General features: G+C 36.7%; 2 protein-coding genes across 2 annotated transcripts; one reads left to right on the plus strand and one right to left on the minus strand.

Moving 5' to 3' along the window:
- The first annotated feature begins 3,161 nt into the window (after positions 1 to 3,161).
- LOC117322769 (uncharacterized protein K02A2.6-like) lies at positions 3,162 to 7,196 on the plus strand. The gene has a single exon (XM_033877707.1). It carries the CDS (start codon positions 3,162 to 3,164, stop codon positions 7,194 to 7,196), a length of 4,035 nt encoding a protein of 1,344 aa, XP_033733598.1.
- Positions 7,197 to 15,906: 8,710 nt separating this feature from the next.
- Positions 15,907 to 24,958, minus strand: LOC117322770 (lactadherin-like). Its single transcript, XM_033877708.1, has 9 exons — positions 24,728 to 24,958; positions 24,168 to 24,311; positions 19,217 to 19,367; positions 18,920 to 18,937; positions 17,948 to 18,138; positions 17,525 to 17,665; positions 16,601 to 16,748; positions 16,363 to 16,395; positions 15,907 to 16,103 (listed from the first exon to the last, which is right to left on the minus strand). The coding sequence occupies exons 1-9, from the start codon at positions 24,956 to 24,958 to the stop codon at positions 15,907 to 15,909; spliced, it is 1,254 nt and encodes a 417-aa protein (XP_033733599.1).
- Between the last annotated feature and the right edge of the window lie 562 nt (positions 24,959 to 25,520).

The following is a 25,520-nucleotide window of genomic DNA, read 5'->3' on the forward strand; positions in this document are numbered from 1 at the left end:
AAATAATTTAATTTTGCTTGTAACAAGCATTTTCATTGGCTCAAAAAATTATGTTATCATCTCATGACATAAAAAAATAAAAGGACGTCAGCGGAGTAATCGTTGTTCACGGGATTTTGTATTTATCGATGTATTTTTAAATATCTGAAGCAAAATAAACATGTTAAACTTATTGTAAATGTTTCTTATCGTTGTTAATTAAATTATAAGGGTTAACTGTAATATTTTTTTGTGTTATTGCTCAATAACGTAAAAAAATATTATAGTTAACCCTTAAATATATATATACATACTCTGTACAGGTAGCCATGATAAATTACGGATGGAAGTGATTTTTCCAGGTGATGTATGTGAATGGGACAATTGCGTGTGGGGATATAAAGGCCCAAGTAAGCTGGTAATGTTTGATGATATTTCGATTTAAAAAGAAAATACTTAAGAATGTGATGTATAGTAGTTCGTACCTTCTGAACTGTTGCGGCAACCTAGTATATCGAACCGCAGACATCCTGCTCCAGTAAAAGGCAACAGCCGTAGATACCGTGTATATACTGCATCCGGAAGTGATCGCTTCATCGTATAATCATCATTAAAGTTTCCCGGGATGAGCTAGAGGTTAATTATGATAGCTGCTCATCAATACAAACTTATCAAAGTAATTTAAGTCTGTTTCACTTTATAGCCTTATTTACGTTTATATTGCCTTTTAACCATCATACTTAGAATTGTGCCAAACATTATGTCGTTTAAGCAATTTCATTTTTTGGTTTTGGATAATTAATGTCAACTGGCTAATTAACATTTATACAAACAGTGTCAATATTAACAAGTTCGACATTTGTCCTGAGCTCCACTTATATTTACTGAGAATAAACATTCAATAATCGATTACCAATGTGCTGCTTTTGTCATTTTAGTGAGAATTAAAAAGATTAAACAACAGCATTGTTAGCGACGGTTACCTGGTGGGCGTCTACCCAGTCGGTGCCGTCGTAATATTGGATGTGGTAAGAACGAGTTGTGCCCAAATTAACGGCCGACCGCGTCACAATGCACGTCACAATGTGTTCTGTTTGTAAGTCTACCTTCAAAATGAAAATGATAAAAGTTATTGTCCATATTGTAGATGCGAGCGGCACTTTAGTTACAAAAAACATTTTCATAGATTTCAATTCAGAATTTTTGTGTGAAATAGTTACCACAGTTCACTACATATTAAACTGTATGCACCTGACGACGTTGTCTCTCTAACACACGTTTAATACAATGTGGTATACCTGTATATACTTGTTATTGTCATCATTCCGAGCACACCAGCCGTGTGTTGAATTGTATCGAGAGTTCCACGGCTCAAGGAAAGTTCCTCTTGTTGAGCTGGCGGAGAAACTTTCGTCCGATAGCGTAAGTTCAGTTATCAAATACGTATCGCATTGCGATCCAGCTGGAAACATCAAATATGGTAACTTGAATAAAAGTAATTTGTTTTTGAAAGCCTGATTTGTTCCGTTCTTTGGAATTGTAATTATATTATTTAAGCCGCAATTACAAAGCGAATTTGTTTATAGTATCATTTGAACCATTCAAGTTATTTATACACAAGTTCAATAACTTACATATCATGTATCAACGATAAACAATCTTACCGTAACTACATGTGACGTTTTCTATGTACGCTGTATAAAAGAAGTAATAAATGTAAAAAATTAACATGTCAATAAACATACCATAATAAACATTTATAATTGCGTAAAATGTTAAATATAGGACCATTTTTCCTCGTGTCTGTGTACACTTTTATCTGGTGCAACTATTCATGAGAATGAAAGCTATGATATAGGGTATCGAAGCCCGAATCATACATAAGAAAGTCAGCGTCGTACATAACAAAGTCAGAGTTGTACATAACAAAGTCAGCGTCGTACATAACAAAGTCAGCGTCGTACATAGCAAAGTCAGAGTCGTACATAACAAAGTCAGAGTCGTACATAACAAAGTCAGAGTTGTACATAACAAAGTCAGAGTGGTACATAACAAAGTCAGCGTCGTACATAGCAAAGTCAGCGTCGTACATAACAAAGTCAGCGTCGTACATAACAAAGTCAGCGTCGTACATAGCAAAGTCAGAGTCGTACATAACAAAGTCAGAGTCGTACATAACAAAGTCAGAGTTGTACATAACAAAGTCAGAGTTGTACATAACAAAGTCAGAGTTGTACATAACAAAGTCAGCGTCGTACATAACAAAGTCAGAGGTGTACATAACAAAGTCAGAGTCGTACATAACAAAGTCAGAGTTGTACATAACAAAGTCAGCGTCGTACATAACAAAGTCAGAGTTGTACATAACAAAGTCAGAGTGGTACATAACAAAGTCAGCGTCGTACATAACAAAGTCAGAGTTGTACATAACAAAGTCAGAGTTGTACATAGCAAAGTCAGAGTTGTACATAACAAAGTCAGAGTCGTACATAACAAAATCAGAGTTGTACATCACAAAGTCAGAGTCGTACATAACAAAGTCAGAGTCGTACATAACTAAGTCAGAGTCGTACATAACAAAGTCAGAGTTGTACATAACAAAGTCAGCGTCGTACATAACAAAGTCAGAGTTGTACATAACAAAGTCAGAGTCGTACATAACAAAGTCAGAGTTGTACATAACAAAGTCAGAGTCGTACATAACAAAGTCAGAGTCGTACATAACAAAGTCAGAGTGGTACATAAAGTCAGAGTTGTACATAACAAAGTCAGAGTTGTACATAACAAAGTCAGAGTTGTACATAACAAAGTCAGAGTTGTACATTGTAGTGTATTCATTCCGGAACTATATAAGTGTCCGGATCCCATTTAGTCTCGCCTGGCGTAGTGATATGTTTTATGGAAATAAATAGTTCTAATTTGCCGCCATTGAATATACAGTTGTGTTATTCTGTTCCTCCGGTGAAGACACCACATATTGGCGACGAGGATGTCTGAATCCATCCAGGAAACGTAAGATGGGACAAGAGACTTGTTTATAAGATAATCAAGTAATCTAGACATCGCAATTTTGCAGGAGACCCCTGGTAGAAGGTATTTTTGTTCTGGGTCGATTTCGTTGTTCAAACCACGTGTATCGGTGCGGATAATTGTGAATTTCCCCAACATCAATATAAACCAGTATGACGGGTAAAGTTGGCAGAATTGACACTTTCGATGAGAGTATAGAACGATGGGAAGCCTATAAAGAACGGCTAGACCAATATTTTATTGCTAATACAATAAAAGAAGAAAAACAAGTCCCCGCTCTCCTCAGTCTGATTGGCGGAAGGACATACGGACTTCTGCGTGATTTGACCGCGCCAGATTTACCGGCAACCAAAACATACCCAGTTTTGACGAAAATTTTGCAAGACCATTACTCGCCGAAACCGCTTGTAATAGCTGAACGTTACCGGTTTCACAAACGGGATCAACGTGAGGGAGAGTCAATTAGGGATTATAATGCAGCCCTTAGGAAACTGAGCGAGAATTGTACATTCGGAGACACACTCAATGATACATTGAGAGACAGATTAGTTTGTGGGTTGAAGGCAGAACATATACAGAAAAAGTTATTAACCGAATCTGATTTAACTTACCAGAAGGCACTAGAGGTCGCTATAGCCTTTGAAACAGCCACGAAGGATGCGGTAGAGCTACAGAGACAACACGTGAAGACTCCAGTACATAAGATACGGAAAGAGAAAGTACAACAGCAAACTACCAAGAAACCTTCATTTCCCAACAAGCATGACAAGAATAAGGTTTGTTATCGTTGTAAAGGCACACACCACCCCAACGATTGCCATTTCAAAGACGCCATTTGTCATAAGTGCAATAAAAAGGGACATATAAAGAAAGCGTGCTTGTCTGGTAAACCATGGAAGAAGGGTGCTCCAGTACACAGAGTTCAAGATGACAGTGGGTCTGAACCAGAGATGATCAGCTCACTAGAGATATTTGACATTTCGAGCCGTTCAGGAGAATCTGGCGGTTCTGATGCCATTTGGTTACACCCTATGGTTGATGATGTTGAATTGGCCATGGAGTTGGACACTGGGTCAGCTGTGTCAATTATAAGTCAATCAACATTTGACCGGTACTTCTCTAAGAGAAAGAGTGATATTAGAGAAACAAAAGTGACACTTAAAACATATTCTGGAGAAAAACTGAGCCCACTTGGTGTTTTTGAAGTACAAGTTGGACTAAACAGTCAACATAAACGTCTGGAATTGTTCGTGGTGAAACATGGAGGACCTCCCTTGTTTGGGAGAGACTGGCTACGCAGTATAAAACTGAACTGGCATGAAATTAAGACAGTTACGGTTACAGGTGGTTCGAAACAAACACTTAGTGTAGCTCAACAGCTTGAGAAATATCCAGAAGTGTTCAAGGATGAGCTTGGTACCCTGAAGGACATTACTGCCAGAATAAAGGTAAAGGAAGGTGCTAACCCAAAATTCTGTAAAGCGCGTACTGTTCCTTTCGCCTTGAAGGAAAAAGTTGACGCGGAGCTCAACCGACTGGTCGAAGCGGGCATTTTGACCAAAGTTGAACATTCAGAATGGGCCACACCCATAGTTCCTATTCCAAAGCGGGACGGCAGCGTACGCATATGCGGTGATTTCAAGGTCACGGTTAACCAAGTTCTTGACGTCGACCAGTATCCCTTACCAAGGATCGATGACATCTTCGCCACACTTGCTGGAGGTCAACATTTCACGAAGATAGATCTAAAAAATGCCTATCTACAAATGGTTGTACGCGAAGAGGACCAACCTTACCTGACAATCAACACACACCGTGGCTTATTTCGGTATAACCGACTAGTATTCGGTATATCATCTGCTCCAGCAATATGGCAAAGGTCCATTGATCAAGTTTTACAAGGCGTGCCACGCGTACAATGCATTCTCGACGACATGATCGTTACAGGCACGACTGATGAGGAACATCTGGAAAATCTTGAAACTGTACTTCAGCGGTTGGACCGTTACGGGTTACGTGTAAATAAGGACAAATGCGAGTTCTTCAAAGACTCCATTGAATTTTGTGGACACACCATTGACAAAGATGGCCTGCACAAGACTCCTAGTAAGGTGGAAACTGTGGTAAAAGCACCCTGCCCAGAAAATGTAAGTCAACTCAAGTCTTTCCTTGGACTTGTGAACTATTATGCTAAGTTCATTCAGAACTTGTCATCGATTGTAAACCCTCTCAACCAGCTACTAGAGGCCGACCGGAAGTGGGTATGGTCTAAGGAGTGTGACGCAGCATTCCGACGTGTGAAGGAAGTCGTGGCATCTGAGCAAGTACTGACTCATTTTGACCCTTCGAAAAAGGTACAGCTAGCGACAGACGCATCTCCCTATGGTTTGGGCGCTGTGCTATCGCACATGATGGAGGATGGATCTGAAAGGCCAATAGCCTTTGCGTCGCGTTCTCTCTCAAAATCGGAACGCAATTATTCTCAAATAGACAAAGAGGCACTTGGGATAGTTTGGGGAGTAAAGAAATTCTACCAGTATCTGTATGGGCGTCTGTTCATTTTACTGACGGATCATCAGCCGTTGACGTCTATATTTCACCCAGAGAAGGGGATCCCAATGACAACTGCAGCTAGACTTCAACGCTATGCCCTATTTTTGGCAGGATTCCAATATGACATCAAGTACAAGAGTACAACAAGACATGCAAATGCAGATTGTTTGTCGCGATTACCCTTGGTCTCTAAGAAGGAGACAGAAGGAGACACTGTCGAGACGTTCATAGTGTCTCATATGGACACTCTCCCGGTAACTAGCAAGGAAATCTCACGAGAAACTTTAAAAGACCCAACCCTGTCAAAAGTGTACACCACTGTACAGCGAGGGTGGATCGAGGGTGAAGATAAATGCTTAGGCATATTCTACAACAAGCGTCTGGAAATAAGCATTCATCAGAACTGTCTGTTTTGGGGTATACGTGTTATTGTCCCCAGTGCACTCAGGCAAAGAGTGCTAGACGAGTTACATGAAGGACATGTCGGCGTGGTAAAGATGAAAGGCTTAGCAAGAAGCTATGTCTGGTGGCCGGGCATTGACACAGACATTGAACACGTTTGTAAATCTTGTACAGGATGCCAGGAGGTCAAGCATGCGCCACCCGCCGCACCTATTCACCCATGGGAATGGCCGTCCATTCCCTGGCAGCGTATTCATATAGATTTTGCAGGCCCATTCCTCGACATGATGTTTTTTGTGGCAGTCGATGCCCATTCAAAATGGCCTGAAGTGGTTCCGATGAAAACGACTACAGCAGAGAAAACTGTGGAGGTGATGCGAGAGATATTCAGCAGAAACGGAGTCCCAGCTCAGGTAGTGAGCGATAATGGCCCCCAGTTCGTATCGGAACATTTTTCCAATTTCATGAGGTGTAATGGAATTAAACACACAACATCAGCTCCATATCATCCAAGCACTAACGGTCTCGCGGAGCGTTTTGTCCAGTCTTTCAAAGGTGCAATGAAAGCAAGCAAGAAGGACTCTGGTTCAGTACAGAAAGGGCTGGCCAACTTGCTATTGGCATATAGAAACAGTAAACATATGACCACGAATGAGACCCCAGCAAAGCTCTTCATTGGACGTAACTTACCGTCGCGGCTTGATTTGATCAAACCGGATATAAGACGACGCGTTGATGAACACCGCTGGAAACAAGAATCCAAGCGACAGGTTCCTTGTAGATCATTCTCTGTTGGAGAGCCGGTATCTATACGTGACTATCGTGGTTCACAGAAATGGATTTATGGCAAAGTTGCAGAGAAGACGGGCCCGGTCTCGTACAAAGTTGAAATTGCACCAGGTGTATTTTGGCGTAGACATTTGGACCAGCTTCGTGCTACAGAGGTGGTCGAGAAACCATCAGAAGTCAACTTACCTGTTAAAGGAGATGTTACACCCAACTCTCCAACAGTCTTACTGGAAAATACAGTCAGTAACAAGTCAAGAGTCATCGACAACAGTGTGTCGTCAGTACCATCAACAATGTGTCAAGAGTCGTCAAGTGAAGTCAGTTCACCGTCTCCTGTCATTGAGCCTTGTCCGACGCCAGAGAATATGTTGACGCCGAAGCGGCGTTATCCACGTCGCAACATCGTTCCACCAAAGAAGCTTCAAGACTTTGTTACGACCTAGTTTTCTGTTTGAGTGTTCGCAGACATTTCTAGTAATTTTTATGAACACACTGTGTCAGGGGCACAATAATCCCTGTGTGTATCATAGGAACCATGTCGGTTCCAAAATTTTTGTTAAATAACAAGTTTGTATTGATAGAACATCAAGCAGATGTGTTATGTTGAGTTAGTTGTTACAGCTACAAGTTACAGTTCACAGTTATAAGTGTTTAAATGTGTATTCGCTGATTATATCTAAAACAGTCAAATACTACTATAGGTTTTTATAGAATTTTGCAATGATTGGACAAAATGATGCTAGACTTGAAAGTGAAAACAAGTCTACAATAGGCTTGAGTGAATTTTATTGTGAAGGACAATTTAAACAGAGACATGGCTCTTGTATGTATCAACATTGATGCATTAGTTAAATGATGTCCAAGTGATCTTGTCAATATTAGTAATTGTTATTATAACTTCATAATTAGGAGGGAGGATATGTAGTGTATTCATTCCGGAACTATATAAGTGTCCGGATCCCATTTAGTCTCGCCTGGCGTAGTGATATGTTTTATGGAAATAAATAGTTCTAAGTTGCCGCCATTGAATATACAGTTGTGTTATTCTGTTCCTCCGGTGAAGACACCACATACATAACAAAGTCAGAGTCGTACATAACAAAGTCAGAGTTGTACATAACAAAGTCAGAGTCGTACATAACAAAGTCAGAGTTGTACATAACAAAGTCAGAGTTGTACATAACAAAGTCAGAGTCGTACATAACAAAGTCAGAGTTGTACATAACAAAGTCAGAGTCGTACATAACAAAGTCAGAGTCGTACATAACAAAGTCAGAGCCGTACATAACAAAGTCAGAGTTGTACATAACAAAGTCAGAGTCGTACATAACAAAGTCAGAGTTGTACATAACAAAGTCAGAGTCGTACATAACAAAGTCAGAGTCGTACATAACAAAGTCAGAGTTGTACATAACAAAGTCAGAGTCGTACATAACAAAGTCAGAGTTGTACATAACAAAGTCAGAGTTGTACATAACAAAGTCAGTGTCGTACATAACAAAGTCAGAGTTGTACATAACAAAGTCAGAGTCATACATAACAAAGTCAGAGTCGTACATAACAAAGTCAGAGTTGTACATCACAAAGTCAGAGTTGTATATAACAAAGTCAGAGTCGTACATAACAAAGTCAGAGTCGTACATAACAAAGTCAGAGTTGTACATAACAAAGTCAGAGTCGTACATAACAAAGTCAGAGTCATACATAACAAAGTCAGAGTCGTACATAACAAAGTCAGAGTTGTACATAACAAAGTCAGAGTTGTACATAACAAAGTCAGAGTCGTACATAACAAAGTCAGAGTCGTACATAACAAAGTCAGAGTTGTACATAACAAAGTCAGAGTCGTACATAACAAAGTCAGAGTGGTACATAGCAAAGTCAGAGCCGTACATAACAAAGTCAGAGTTGTACATAACAAAGTCAGAGTTGTACATAACAAAGTCAGAGTCGTACATAACAAAGTCAGAGTTGTACATAACAAAGTCAGAGTCGTACATAACAAAGTCAGAGTTGTACATAACAAAGTCAGAGTCGTACATAACAAAGTCAGAGTCGTACATAACAAAGTCAGAGTCGTACATAATGAAGTACGAGTTGTACATAATAGAGTGATGCATATATAGCTGATTAATTGATGAAGGTACCACTAGAAGGATGAGATAGTATTCCATTTGAAAACATTATCGATCTAATCGGTCCTACAGTGAGTAGACTACCTCAGTGACTCTCGGATAACACAGTATGTGGTATTAATTTGGGATAGGTTGCGGTATATTGCTCCTTTTCAGATATTAGTAAGCATGATCATATATTTTCTGTTAAAGTTCAAATGGCTTGCTGTACCTTAAAAACTATATAAACGGCGGTTGTATTTCCCATCTATAATATATATTACGATATAATAGGCGTATGACGTAATTTCGTACAATAAAGTGCCGTTAGTAGGCACCTCTAATATATGCATTTATCGGCAAGCCCTCGGGAAATATGATACCTTCTGGTAAATAAACCTTCATATTACCCTGCATTCAGGGCCATAAATTGTTTATTTTACCGAAAAATAATCAATTATGATGATACTCAAAAATTAACTGAAGATATTAAATATCATTTTTATAACAAATCCCTGTGGTCCCGGTCGCTCAATTGATACGATTCCAAGTCAAGGTGTTATTGACAGTTTCTTTTAGAAACTCTTGGAAACTTACACATTTGTTGATATTTCCGTGTTTTACACAATCTTGTTTTGCAAAATTTTATCTATTTCGTTTGCGTTTCTGTTCGTCTGCCATTTGTAAATAACTGGAAGGGAGACAACTCCTCGCAACAGAATGTGGGGGTCGCCATAGGGGCACGCGGTTCAGAGAGATATGGTATTTTTCTCCTTGGCTCACGCGCCTCAGGGAGATATGATGTTTTATCCCCATTTCACGTGAAACGTTTCGGCTAATCACAGGCACTGTTATAAACATGGGGTATAATGAGAGATAACCTATCCTTGGGTTGAATTTACCCATGGTTAGGTTATCTCTGTGGCGTTTTGCATATCCCCATCTTAGACTTGATGTAACAATGTATATAAAATGTATATATACATTATTGATATCCTTACGTCGTTAATAAAACGGCCATATTTCAATTCAATTTGGTGTTTGTTAATTTATTATGTGTTACAAGTCTAACAAGCTTGCCATGGGAATAGAGGAATCATCTATAATAATATTTAATTGATCGTTGTGTCTGTCAGCTGAAACACAAGGATTGTAGGATCTTACCAGTGGTGTCGTTGGAACAACCAAGAACATCAAAACGCATGCATTTATGTCTGCAAAATGTATATGGATATACACGTATATATCGTGTAAAGATAGCCTCTGGGAACATCACATAATCGTCTGCATAGTCGTCGCCGTCGTTGCCGGGGAAAAGCTTCAATGTAAAAAGTAGTTCAGCAATGTCGATCCCTTTTTAACAGGCTTTATGTAAGATCAAGTACAAGGTACTGGATGTGAACAAACAGACGGTCGCTGGATGCGTTTTACTATACAAAGATAATTGGTCATGTATTAAAGTAATATCGACAGTACAGACAAGTAAATTCTAGAATTGTCTAGGCATTCCGACAATTTATGAAGATACAAATAAATTACAACCGATCACATACATACTGTATATTGAACATAAAACAGTTACATATTAAAATTAAGTAGATAAACAATGTCGTTATATTTGTGTTTATGTTTGTGTTCTGCGCAGTTGGTTCATTTCGTTCCACAACTGGCGGCAGCGGAAGCATCCATGGGCATTTCAAATTAATTAAGTGGGTTGTCAAAAAGTGTTATTTATGGGTCAGGATGTTCCGGACGACTCGTCCAAAAATTACGTCAAACACATATGTATATCCGTGTGTCTATTTAAATCCAGTACATGTGTACAATTGCATAGATAAATTCCTGTCCTAGGTTCCATCCATCAAGTATGTGTATACACTGTTATAAGTAACGTTATGCAATAGGTTCCGCCAATCAAGAATCTTTGTTCATTCGTGTGAAAAAAGAATGATGTATTACCTTCAGAGCTCCAGTATTCCTGATGAAATCAAAGTTGACGCCGTCATTACTATAGCCGACATAGAATGTTCGCACGTGAAAATCTGGCGTACAACCATCGATAACAATTGCTCGGACAATGCGTCTGAAGCGAAGATCAACCTGTCCATTGGGAAAAAACAAATATCTTTTTCCAAATAAAATTTAAACAAATGAAAATATACAGATATCACAATAACTTCATGACACATAATTATACAAACTCAAACAGGGAAAAAAACAACATATTTACAAAAGTCTTTTCTAACAGAAATAAAATGACAGCAAGCTATGAGATCAGGTATTCCAGACGGATACGTGTCTGCTGCTCTTGTGACGACATCCACCATGAAAAACTATGGTGATGACAGCATACTTTACAACTACACACTAATCAGTCATCACACCATTACAACTACACACCAATTAGTCATCACACCATTACAACTACACACCAATAAGTCATCACACCATTACATCTACACACCAATTAGTCATCACACCATTACATCTACACACTAATCAGTCATCACACCATTACTACTACACACCAATTAGTCATCACACCATTACATCTACACACTAATCAGTCATCACACCATCACAGCTACACACTAATCAGTCATCACACCATTACATCTACACACCAATCAGTCATCACACCATTACAACTACACACTAATTAGTCATCACACCATTACAACTACACACCAATAAGTCATCACACCATTACATCTACACACCAATCAGTCATCACACCATTACATCTACACACTAATCAGTCATCACACCATTACAACTACACACCAATTAGTCATCACACCATTACATCTACACACTTATCAGTCATCACACCATTACATCTACACACTAATGAGTCATCACATCATTACAACTACACACTAATCAGTCATCACACCATTACATCTACACACCAATTAGTCATCACACCATTACATCTACACACTAATCAGTCATCACACCATTACAACTACACACTAATCAGTCATCACAACATTACAACTACACACCAATTAGTCATCACACCATTACAACTACACACTAACTAGTCATCACACCATTACAACTACACACCAATTAGTCATCATACCATTACAACTACACACTAATTAGTCATCTTACCATTACAACTACACACTAATCAGTCATCACACCATTACAACTACACACTAACCAGTCATCACACCATTACAACTACACACTAATTAGTCATCACATCATTACATCTACACACCAATCAGTCATCACACCATTACAACTACACACCAATTAGTCATCACACCATTACAACTTCACACCAAGTAGTCATCACACCATTACAACTTCACACCAATTAGTCATCACACCATTACAACTACACACTAACCAGTCATCACACCATTACATCTACACACCAATTAGTCATCACACCATTACAACTACACACTAACCAGTCATCACACCATTACATCTACACACTAATCAGTCATCACACCATTACAACTACACACCAATTAGTCATCACACCATTACAACTACACACTAATCAGTCATCACACCATTACAACTACACACAAGTTAGTCATCACACCATCACTACTACACACCAATTAGTCATCAACCATTACATCTACACACTTATCAGTCATCACACCATTACATCTACACACTAATCAGTCATCACACCATTACAACTACACACTAACCAGTCATCACACCATTACAACTACACACCAATTAGTCATCACACCATTACAACTACACACCAATCAGTCTTCACACCATTACATCTACACACTAACCTGTCATCACACCATTCCATCTACACACTAACCAGTCATCACACCATTACAGCTACACACAAATCAGTCATCACACCATTACATCTACACACCAATTAGTCATCACACCATTACATCTACACACCAATTAGTCATCTCACCATTACAACAACACAATAATCAGTCATCACACCATTACATCTACACACCAATTAGTCATAACACCATTACATCTACACACTAATCAGTCATCATACCATTACAACTACACACCAATAAGTCATCATACCATTACAACTACACACCAATAAGTCATCACACCATTACATGTACACACCAATTAGTCATCACACCATTACAACTACCCACTAATCAGTCATCACACCATTACAACTACACACCAATTAGTCATCACACCATTACATCTACACACTTATCAGTCATCACACCATTACATCTACACACCAATTAGTCATCACACCATTACAACTACACACTAATTAGTCATCACACCATTACAACTACACACTTATTAGTCATCACACCATTACAACTACACACTAATTAGTCATCACACCATTACAACTACACACTAATTAATCATCACACCATTACATCTACACACTAATCAGTCATCACACCATTACAACTACACACCAATTAGTCATCACACCATTACAACTACACACTAATCAGTCATCACACCATTACAACTACACACTAATCAGTCATCACACCATTACATCTACACACCAATCAGTCATCACACCATTACAACTACACACTAATCAGTCATCACACCATTACAACTACACACTAATCAGTCATCACACTATTACATCTACACACTTATCAGTCATCACACCATTACATCTACACACTAATCAGTCATCACACATTTACAACTACACACTAATCAGTCATCATACCATTAAATCTACACACTAATTAATCATCACACCATTACATCTACACACTAATTAGTCATCACACCATTACATCAACACACTAATCAGTCATCACACTATTACAACGACACACCAATTAGTCATCACACCATCACAACTACACACTAATTAGTCATCACACCATTACATCTACACACCAATAAGTCATCACACCATTACATCTACACACAAATTAGTCATCACATCATTACATCTACACACAAATTAGTCATCACACCATTACATCTACACACAAATTAGTCATCACACCATTACATCTACACACTAATCAGTCATCACACCATGACATCTACACACTAATTAGTCATCACACCATTACAACTACACACTAATCAGTCATCACACCATTACATCTACACACCAATTAGTCATCACACCATTACATCTACACACCAATTAGTCATCACACCATTACATCTACACACCAATTAGTCATCACACCATTACATCTACACACCAATTAGTCATCACACCATTACATCTACACACTAATCAGTCATCACACCATTACAACTACACACTAATCAGTCATCACATCATTACAACTACACACTAATCAGTCATCACACCATTACAACTACACACTAATCAGTCATCACACCTTTACAACAACACTAATTAGTCATCACATCATTACATCTACACACCAATCAGTCATCACACCATTACAACTACACACTAATCAGTCATCACACCATTACAACTACACACTAATCAGTCATCACACCATTACATCTACACACTTATTAGTCATCACACCATTACAACTACACACTTATCAGTCATCACACCATTACAACTACACACTAATCAGTCATCACACCTTTACAACAACACTAATTAGTCATCACATCATTACATCTACACACCAATCAGTCATCACACCATTACAACTACACACTAATCAGTCATCACACCATTACAACTACACACTAATCAGTCATCACACCATTACAACTACACACTAATCAGTCATCACACCATTACATCTACACACCAATCAGTCATCACACCATTACAACTACACACTAACCCGTCATCACACCATTACATCTACACACCAATTAGTCATCACACCATTACATCTACACACCAATTAGTCATCGCAACATTACAACTACACACTAATCATTCATCACACCATTACATCTACACACCAATTAGTCATCACACCATTACATCTACACACCAATCTGTCATCACACCATTACAACTACACACCAATCAGTCATCACACCATTACAACTACACACTAACCCGTCATCACACCATTACATCTACACACTAACCAGTCATCACACCATTACATCTACACACTAATCAGTCATCACACCATTACATCTACACACTAACCAGTCATCACACCATTACATCTACACACTAATCAGTCATCACACCATTACATCTACACACTAATCAGTCATCACATCATTACAACTACACACTAATCAGTCATCACACCATTACATCTACACACTAATCAGTCATCACATCATTACAACTACACACCAATTAGTCATCACACCATTACAACTACACACAAATCAGTCATCACACCATTACATCTACACACTAATTAGTCATCACACCATTACAAATACACACCAATTAGTCATCACACCATTACAACTACACACTAATTAGTCATCACACCATTACAACTACACACTAATTAGTCATCGCACCATTACAACTACAGAAGGCAAACTTTAAATAGGCATGTCAAGGCACATCTATTAAGGACGGCACAGTTAATACAAAGAACATTTGAAAAGTTGATGTACGAAGATATGGAGTGGGAGTAACTTGCCATGTTGGAGTGAGATGATTGTATATATCGTTAATGGGAGTTTCTGGTCATCTTTTAACATTCTTTTAAGTCAGAGCAAACTTAGGCCGCAATGACCTAGTTTGTTTGGATTTATGACATTTTTAAAGATTTTAAGACCCATTATGTCTTATCAGTGACACAAAACAAACATCACATTTTACTCAATTATTAAAGTGGTGACAAGTTTCGTTTTACCCACTCTCTCACAAAAAGTTGTTGTTTTGGATAATATACTAGATGCAAATAACATTAAAACCTTTCGTTGCAACAAAGTATGCTGATCACTGAGTACTAGAGACAGAGTATTGGGGCTTCATGTGTGTGCAAAGGTGTTGAACTTATCAAGTGCAGTGATTCTCTGTTGCTCTCTATTTATTGCAAAACTTGAAAAGGACGTAATAATATGTACCTCCCGTGTTATATACATATATATGTATGTCATAGTACACGTATTGTCAAGATAATAATAATTACGTAGAGAACTATTCCATATAAAAAGTGAACATCACCTGAATGTATTCGCCGAATCCAAGACTCACTGGAGCCCAGCCAAATTTAGAAGTGAGGCGCGCCATCCATGGCTCGGTGTTAAATATCGTAAAGAACGAGGAAGCCGTGAAACTCTCGTCCCACACTGGATTGTTTCCACTACTCAGGTAATTCAGACAATATTGTCCTTCTATTAAAACAAGGTGTTTATATCTGATAGATATTTTACATAGTTATCTTTAAGTCAAATCGTATCATTCTTGTGGTAATGACTAATCTTATTTCACGGTGTTTACATGGTCAGCACAAACATTAGCTTTGCATTTTTGTGTTTTTGTTTAGGTTGAAAACCACAAATATACTAATTCCAAATTCTTCGAGACTTGAGTGGTTCGCCGAGACTTATATACAATTTTCTATATGAATACACATTAATATCTTTATCTTACCGTAGTGATCATCAGCGGTGTCCAGTACGTCATCTGTCAATATAGAAGAGAGATCACGATAACTGTGTTAGTGAACAGTCCAGTACATGTTTAATATTAACGACATATAGCAAAATAGTCTACCTGTAACATCAATGAAGTTAATATATAATCATCTACGAAAACGTGTTCGAATCAGTAATTCATCTTATCATTTAATGGTGATTCGATTCCGAATGACTATTACATGTAGACTTACTTGTAGCGTTGCATCCAATGAAATCGAACTTTAGCAATAATGCGTTGTTAAAAGAGAGTATCTTAATCCGGACGTATCTGGCTACCAAAGGCTCCGGTAGACATCTTGTAGTCATGGAGTCCCCAGGACCATCATTTCCAGCAAATAACTTAAAGAAGTCGATGAAAGTATCTTATATGCTTTAAAAGTATATGAATAAAATTATACTTTGAACTGCACCGAACATTCAGACGGTATTACATACAAAACATTAAATGCAAACAAAACAATATCCTTGATGAACAGAATGGACCACAAATCAACGGGTCAATAAGGATAAAAGGACATAGCATACAGAACAATTACAGTAGTTTCCGGATGCTGAACAATAAGTTTATAATTAAATTGAGCTTTAAGCTTGAGGTTTTATATTTGATACAAGGAAATTCTCTTTTAGCAACAATATTTTGACGATGACCTCAAACAGTATGACAAAAACGACTTCTTCTTTCAATGATGAAGAAACACTTGACATGTTCGGAATTTGTTGACAAAAGCAAAAGAAGGGGATTACAATATTATATGCTATAAATACAAATGTGGAATTACTCCACTTTCATTTAACATGATCACATTGAAAAACACTATTCGGATGTCTGAGAATGAACATGTATGAATATTGAGTGTTGAAAAAAACGTATTCGATAAAGCGCAAGATTCAGAGATATGTATTTCTCTGTTAAGAAACCAAAGTATGGAAATAATTTCAGTCACTTAAGTATTTAATACATACAATGTATAAATTCCCTCTCGATCATGGTCTACCAAACTTCGCAAAAGTGCATCAACCATGGAAATAGGATCAAATAATCAATTTTCCTTAATTGTAGTGATACGATATACGTCAATCATGCCAGAGAGTCAATAAATTAGTTTGTTATCTACCTTAACATTGCCGAACACGTCAAGTACTGTGTACCATGTGGATCCGTCCATGCTGTATAGTACATTGTAGGACTCTACATACCAAACCAGGTGTCCCATGGTCACGATACAATAGATGTTCGTGATACGACGAAAGTCAACCTAAAGAAAGTGTTACAAATCATCACAACACTCGTCAGTATACGCCGAATAGACGCTGAAAGTGAACATATCATTTTGTTATTTGTTAAGGTATCAATACAACATTCGATGTTCTGCTAAGAAAAACAAATACGTTTCGAGTTGCCAGTTGTTACTCAGTACGAATATATAATATAAGTATCGAATGCTAATTTATTTTGATCACAGCGTATTGACGATTCTTCTATTGCTGCGACAATATCAATATATGTTGTTGTTTTTTTATCAAAACGTAATAATTACCTGTACATATGCGTCAGTTGTGTTTGACACCGCCCAATATGAGTTGCACCTCTCTGTATTGGCCTCTAGACGTCCTGCCCATGGTTCATAACCTTCATCAATAGCGGGAGATTCATAGAAGCTAGACGCAGTTATCTGTGAATTTCGTACTCCGTATGACTTGGTGGCAAGTGCGCTGCTGCAATCAGTGGCTGAATAACAAATACAATTAAACATATATAAATATTTATTAATGACATAATAATTCCAAAAGATACCCGATTAGCATCCATCTTTTTATTGCAAAGCAGCAAAGATGGGTGAAACCCATATTGTTAAACCAGAAATAAAACTCGTAATCTGAAGCTAAAGCTAAAGATATATCCGGAAAACCTTGTCGCATTTAGAAATTCATGAACAGTTGACAAACTAAACTAGAGACATGATAAAACAGATATCTGCCGATAGAAAGAAACTTATATATACTAAACGATCAGAATTGAATGAACGTCACAAGGGTTGGTCATTATAATATAAATCGAATGCCCATAAAATGTTGTTTTTTTCGATTTTTTTTTTCAACGTGAAATATCATGCGGCCCATCACACTTGAGCGCGAGTTTGGACCAGCCTCCATTATTCAACTATCTTGGCTATCAACGTACGTGACCAGTGGACAGACATGACGGACGGTGCGAACGCATTGATGCGCGCCCGAGATGGGGCAATTCCCGTTGGTCATCTACGCTACTGCTGCAGCCGAAATAACCAGTAAGACCAGGGATATTTATCACGTACCGATTATAACTCATATGTAGGTAAACATGCTTACAAGCCATACGTATAATCAGTTGTACCTTGTCAGACAACACGAACAATCACCAAAATTAATCATAAATGTTACATCTTCCACATATATTGATAATAACATTATTATCATTATTCAATCTAAAAAGTTGTTCTCTACTCACGTCTCCAGACCAGTTTACTTACGGGCACTATTAGGGATACCTGGAATAACACATTACACAAATATTTAAGTTTCAGCATCGTTTCAGTCAAGCTATCGATCCAAACAATTTTATCGTTTTCTTTATTGAGTACTTCCTGTTAAAAAGTTCGTTATTCAATGGTCATTTCAAATCAATATAAACACAATTGTCGGTTAATGATAGAGATTTGCGACAAGACATGTTTCGTCATAATAAAAATAGAAAATAATACAATCCCCGTTAGTTGAATAGATAAAACATACTGATAATTCTGTTATGGAAAGTGATGTCTACCTACCAGTGGAGTTACAACATCCCACGAGATCAAAACGAAGAGCTAGTCCATTTGTCCATTGCTTTGGATATAATCGTACATATTTTGCACTGAAAGGCGGCGATAAGCTGTTCAGGACAACAACTTCCGACGAATTCGTATTGGCTGGAAATATCTAAATAGTTGCAAGATGAAACCTGAATTATTTCATCTCATCTACTAAAACATTCCTTTGTAAAAAGTAAAGCTACATCAATAGATAAGAGTCGATTGATACATGTATGAATAAATATCATTGTTTTATGATTCCAATACTGTGTCAATTTTGAGTATGATTATTTCTATTTCATAAACCATTTAAACGGTTGTTTATGTAATATACCATTTCAAAGGTTGTTTATATTATATACCAGTTCAGTGGTTGTTTTTATAATATACCAGTTTAGTGGTTGTTTTTTATGATATACCAGTTTAATGGTTGTTTATACTATTTACCATCTTAATGGCTTTTTTTGTGATATACCATCTCAATGGTTATTTATATTATATACCATTTGATGATTGTTTATGTTATATGCCATTATGATGGTCGTTTATGTAATATACCACTTTTATAATTGTTTAACTGATATACCAATTCAATTGAATCGTTTATACTATACCATTGTAATCTTAGTGTATATGATATACCATTGTAATGGTAGTGTATATGATATACCATTTATGTCTGTGATGTGATAAACTATATCAATAAGAGCCGATTTGATATACCACTTGAATGATTGTTGATATTATATATCATTTTGATGGTTATCTATATTACATACCATTTCAATGGTTGTTTATATTATACACCATTATAATTGTTGTTCATATACTAAAACATTGTAATGGTAGTTTATGTGATATACCATTTTAATGGTTGTATAGTTTGCAGACCACAGTAGGATTGCCCGGTCATGGGTGATTTTTATAAGCAAATAACTCCTGTATTATGATATGAATAAAATAATTAAAAATGTATACTATAATTCGTATATTCATTATGAATAAGTATATACGTGCTTCATTTGTTTAAGGACTCACACAACTAAATAAGCTTATCAGCTGGTATTTCACCTGAACCAAGCTCTTCAGAGAAATGTGTTTCTTAGGTTTGTAGATGTTTTCCTGAGTAAACAACATATGAAATGGATACTTTCTATATACGAGAATAATGGTTGGGGTCTAAAGATTCAAAAAATCAAAACTATACACTCCTAATGAAAATAGAATGACGTAGAATTCCAGGTGTAAAAAGGCTGAAAAAGGTGGGGGATCCTAGTACACTTTACATTTGCCAGTAACCTTATACAATAACAGCATTTATAAGATAGAATAACTTCAAACTTTAATTTAAATAAATTCCATATCATTGGAACTTCAAACGAGCGATGAGGGATGGAGTCACTAGTAATAACATATATAGAGATATTTAGTTGTGTTAGCCCTATAAAATGAGTTCGAGATGAGAAATTTCCGGATTTTCTGAAAGTGTGTTTCAACCGGAATTTAGTTTTGCCTTTCAGCAAAAAATGGTCTGTAATTATTGCGTTCTCTTACTAGGTAAGATAGCGAAAACGCTTTATGATGAACACATGCCAAAACAAATATTAATTCTGTTTTTTTTTTGTTTTTGTTTTTTTATAGATTTCAGGAAAACAAATGTGGAGATAACTGTGTCATGTTGAGTCAAAAATCATGATATTTTGCAATTTTAAAGTGTTTTGAAGTGGTTACCATGATATATTCACAGGCCTCAAAAACATAGCAAAAATACCTTTACTTATCCTTCACAGCTGTATTAAAATTGCAAATGTTGTATAGATTACAAATATATATACTTTATTAGAGGTAATATGTATGGTTAATTGACTATATTTAGATATCCAAAAAAATATACCTTATTTTTGTCAGAATTTTGCAATTTTTAATGTGCATTGATACCGCATGTGATAAACTATTTTAATGGTTGTTTATATACTTTACGATTGTGATCGTAGTTTATGTAATTTACCACTTCAATGATATGGTTGCTTGTGTAATATACCATTATGACGGTTGTTTACTGATATGTCATTGTAATGGTTGTTTATATTTGTAGTCATGTGTAGTTACCAATGTAATTCTTCTCTATTTCGTTATGAACAAATTGGATGTGAATATTTTTGCCCAAGGTATTGAATCCTGTATGGTACATGTTGAGTATTGTCGAACTGTTTATTATTTACCCGTCACATCACTGTATTGAATCCTTTATGGTAAATGTACATATATATCTTCGTGGTCGTTTGTGTACAATCAAACTTGGTATTACATATTGAGCTTTTTCAGATATTTACATTTTAAGTACAAATTTAATTAAGAAAGAATACCGTGTTCTGTCTTCGCACTTATATATCGATATATATTCAATACCGCGGCGAGTGACATATATACCCAGATAAGGAGACCGAAGTTGGAATGGGAGGAAAGGTCATTGATTTTCCATTTCTCTTTTGATAGCTTTGTAAACATTCTCAACTAAACATGTACACATTTGTACTTCTTTTTATCTGAATCGAACAAATACCAGCGAAAATTAATCGTATGTTTAATACCAACAGAAATCCCTGTGCAAACCCTGACAAAAAATAACAGGGAAAGTTAATCAAACCGAAATTCATTTACTTTCATTAATAAGCTTTTAATGTAATATTTATGAATACATCTAATGAAAGGCCGTTCATGTCGAAAAAAAAAAGAAAGAATTAATACATTAGCATTTAACGCGTTAAACATGAACTAAAACTAACTAGTTTTAACGCGTTAAACATGAACTAAAACTGAAACTAATTTTAACGCGTTAGATTTATCATGTAATGTGTTATTTTTGTTTTCTTACCTTCGCAAGTCAAACGCGATAAAAGTAGTAGATATTTTTTAACTTGTGAAAATGACTCAAATAACAAAACAATCGATTTTGTTGTTGCACACATTCCAATGTTACAGTACAGTATGGCTGACGATGCCAGAACCAGATTCCTGGATAAAATCGGAACACCAGTGGACAACTGCTATCGTGGTGACAATGGGTGTGCTGCTAACACCAGAGACACCTGTACAAATACAACACTGTTATTTCTATTTTATAGAGATTCATAAAGATATATCTAAACTACTTGTTTATTCCCTAATTATTGTAATATTGGTCATGCGTATACACAACGCCACTACCTACACTGTTCGAAGTGCGGGGATATGTCTATTGTATGGCATTGTATCATATAAGATTGAGTTTTCTGTTTACAGTTATTAATGTATAAACCGCCAACCGAACGTGTAACACCTCTCCGTTTTGAAGTCTGAATGAATCAGCCTGTCTTCATAACAATAAATTGTGAACTGGAGGCAGACTAGTTGTATTCCTATTTCTAAGGACACTTTATAGTTCATAACTTGTATAGACTATTTCAGGGTTAATGAATGCAATGGTTCGTAGTAAGAGGTACAAACACGTCCACAACGTTGCCACGTCTGCCGACCCCGATTGAGGAAACACTGACGTGTAATGAAATTTGGAGTACTTGATGGATAGACAGTAGCTACATTTCGTTTTCTGTAAACTGCTTTTATAGCCTGGTCTATTGCTATATGTTGTTATGTAGCATCTCACCAAACACTGACGAAAATTCCGCTTTCGTGGCGGTGAGTGCAGGCACATCTCGGAACTATAAATAATGTGACGTCATCAGGATGTAACAGTTACAGCAATGTACCATAATGTATATCTTATGAAAATGAACACACAAATAAGCAGCAGATTGAGGCACAATGAAACTAGCAAAAGTTTAATTCAGGGATCATTGTATAAACTGAATATTGCTACAGTCTCTATTTCATCGGTTTTCAGAAATACCGACGTTCTCATTGAAGAGTTAATATTATGACAACGTTATAGTAATATTCTGTCATAAAAGTGTTTGAAATTCCAAAATAATAGCCTATGTAGAGCAAAAAAAAAAAAAACGCACGCTTAAATCATAATTAACATATCGTAGTCATACGTTGAGTCTATATTTGGGACGAAGCATCCTTGAAACATCCATGTATTCCGCTTTCATTGAGAACTTACAGTTGTAACGGTGCAACTGATTGGTCAATCAGATTAGCATTAAACGCGTTAAAATAGCCCTGACCGTGTTTAAGGCTTTAAAGGCTAACGCGGTAAATTTATCTCGTTTTTGACATGAACGGCCTGTGATCATATTTTGGCTATGTATCTACATGTCAAGAGAAATGTAATCACATACCTTATCGTAGTTTGAAATAGCAATTTGTTAACTTTAGCGATGGTCAAATGACGCTGGTTGTGGTTTGGACAGCAAAGATACCATTAATAGACCAATTAATGGATGGATAACTTGAAAATCATTGTTCGGTTTTAATTAAACTATACTTTCGAACCAATCATTAGGATAGCTAATTACATAGAAGAATGTTGCTAAACGGACTTTTAGAATGAATATTTTGTTTTTACTATTTCACAATATTGTTGAGATTTTGAGGAGAATAAAATGAATATGTACAAGTTTTTAGCTATATTATATCCTAATTCAATAAGCATATAGTTAACAAATGTACAGGATGAAATAATCAGAATTCATATGCAATGTACAAGATGGCGGAGGATAATTCCATACTAAAACATACACCATAATTTCCATTCCTCAAATTGGTAAAGCCATGCATGTCTCTTGATCCACCGTGCCAACGTTACACATTACGGACAACATGACACCTGAATGCCGACATTTAGTTTATTTGGTGGAAATATTCGCATGTAAATATTTCAAGTGTTTTTATGTTCGCGTGCGTATATTTTCGCGGAGATTTAATGATCGCGAAATAAGCGAACATTTCCACTTCTACAGTAAACGAACATTTTGCTACTTACCAATGGTCCAGAGCTATTGCTCACAGTGACCCAGGAACTACCATTAATGCTGTAAGAAACAGTATACGCCTCAACCCAATTCTCGACATCGTAACGCCCAAGCGTCGCTACTTCACGAATTTCGCATACGTCTCCAAATTCAGCCTACGTGATGTAAACAAATATACTAGTACATATTTTAATTTGGTGTCAGATGTAGTTATACAAATTAAACATACATAATGTAAACAAATATACTGGTACATATCTTAATTTGGTGTCAGATGTAGTTATACAAATTCATGACCCCTGTTAATCGTATCAGATAGTTACAAAATAAAATAAACGTTCTGTTGATCATGTATGTGTATCCTCGGGTATCAGATCTCTATTGTTAGTGGTTTTAATATCAATGACGTTACCCGGTACCTTGGAATTTAAACGCTCTATATACCAGACCGGATAAGATATAGCAGGAATGACTCGGGGTATTCTATTTTTATTTGTCAACAAATGTATGTACAGTAATTGAATATCATACAGTGACCAATCGCTGCGATGCTATTCCGGATGTAACTGACCTGGATGTAGGGACTATTGTCCGTTGAGGTAGGCATCCATCCTCCATAATACCTTGCATTACTCTCAACGGTAGCGTTCAGTCGTGATTTCCATGGCTCTAAGCCTATGTGAAGGAAGCTAGACGCCGATATTTGATCGTTTGCTATACCTTCTGTTCCTCTGCCATCAGGTCCACTTACTAAATAGTCAGTGCATGCTATGGATACTGAAATGTATGGACATCGCATCATCGTTCTCTAACGAAACTGCATTGCATTAACTATCCTGAAAGTTGGTATCATACATTGCGTACTAAGGAAATTGGTAAAGCAATGGAAAACCACACGGGTTTCCTCCCAGTAGTTGATATATGGAGGATATCTAACACTGTCTCTAGTAATACCAAATATACTTCACGAGTGTGGCTTATATTTTGATATTTTTCATGAGTGCGTATCTTATAGAATGTTCCTTTTGGCTCCTTTATAAATAAGTCTATACATATATCAGTTATGTTTCAATAAACAACAATGCGATTTTACATACGAAAAATTATGAATGAATTTATTCATCATTTCAAATACAGATATCTTTTGCGTAAGATGTATTTTAAGAAATAAATCTTAAACGTTTTGCATTTTTGCGAGCCTCGTGGACAAATTTAAAGTACTTTTATCACATAATTAAGAAAAGTAATATTTTGACAGGTAACTAAGACTAAATTAATCGGACATTGTCAAACGGAGACTGATAATTTGCAGGGTTATTCATAATGTTTAACTTCACAATACATTACTGAGTATCTTACAGAAG

Source organism: Pecten maximus, chromosome 3, assembly GCF_902652985.1.
Source record: "Pecten maximus chromosome 3, xPecMax1.1, whole genome shotgun sequence".
NCBI classification, from domain to species: domain Eukaryota; kingdom Metazoa; phylum Mollusca; class Bivalvia; order Pectinida; family Pectinidae; genus Pecten; species Pecten maximus.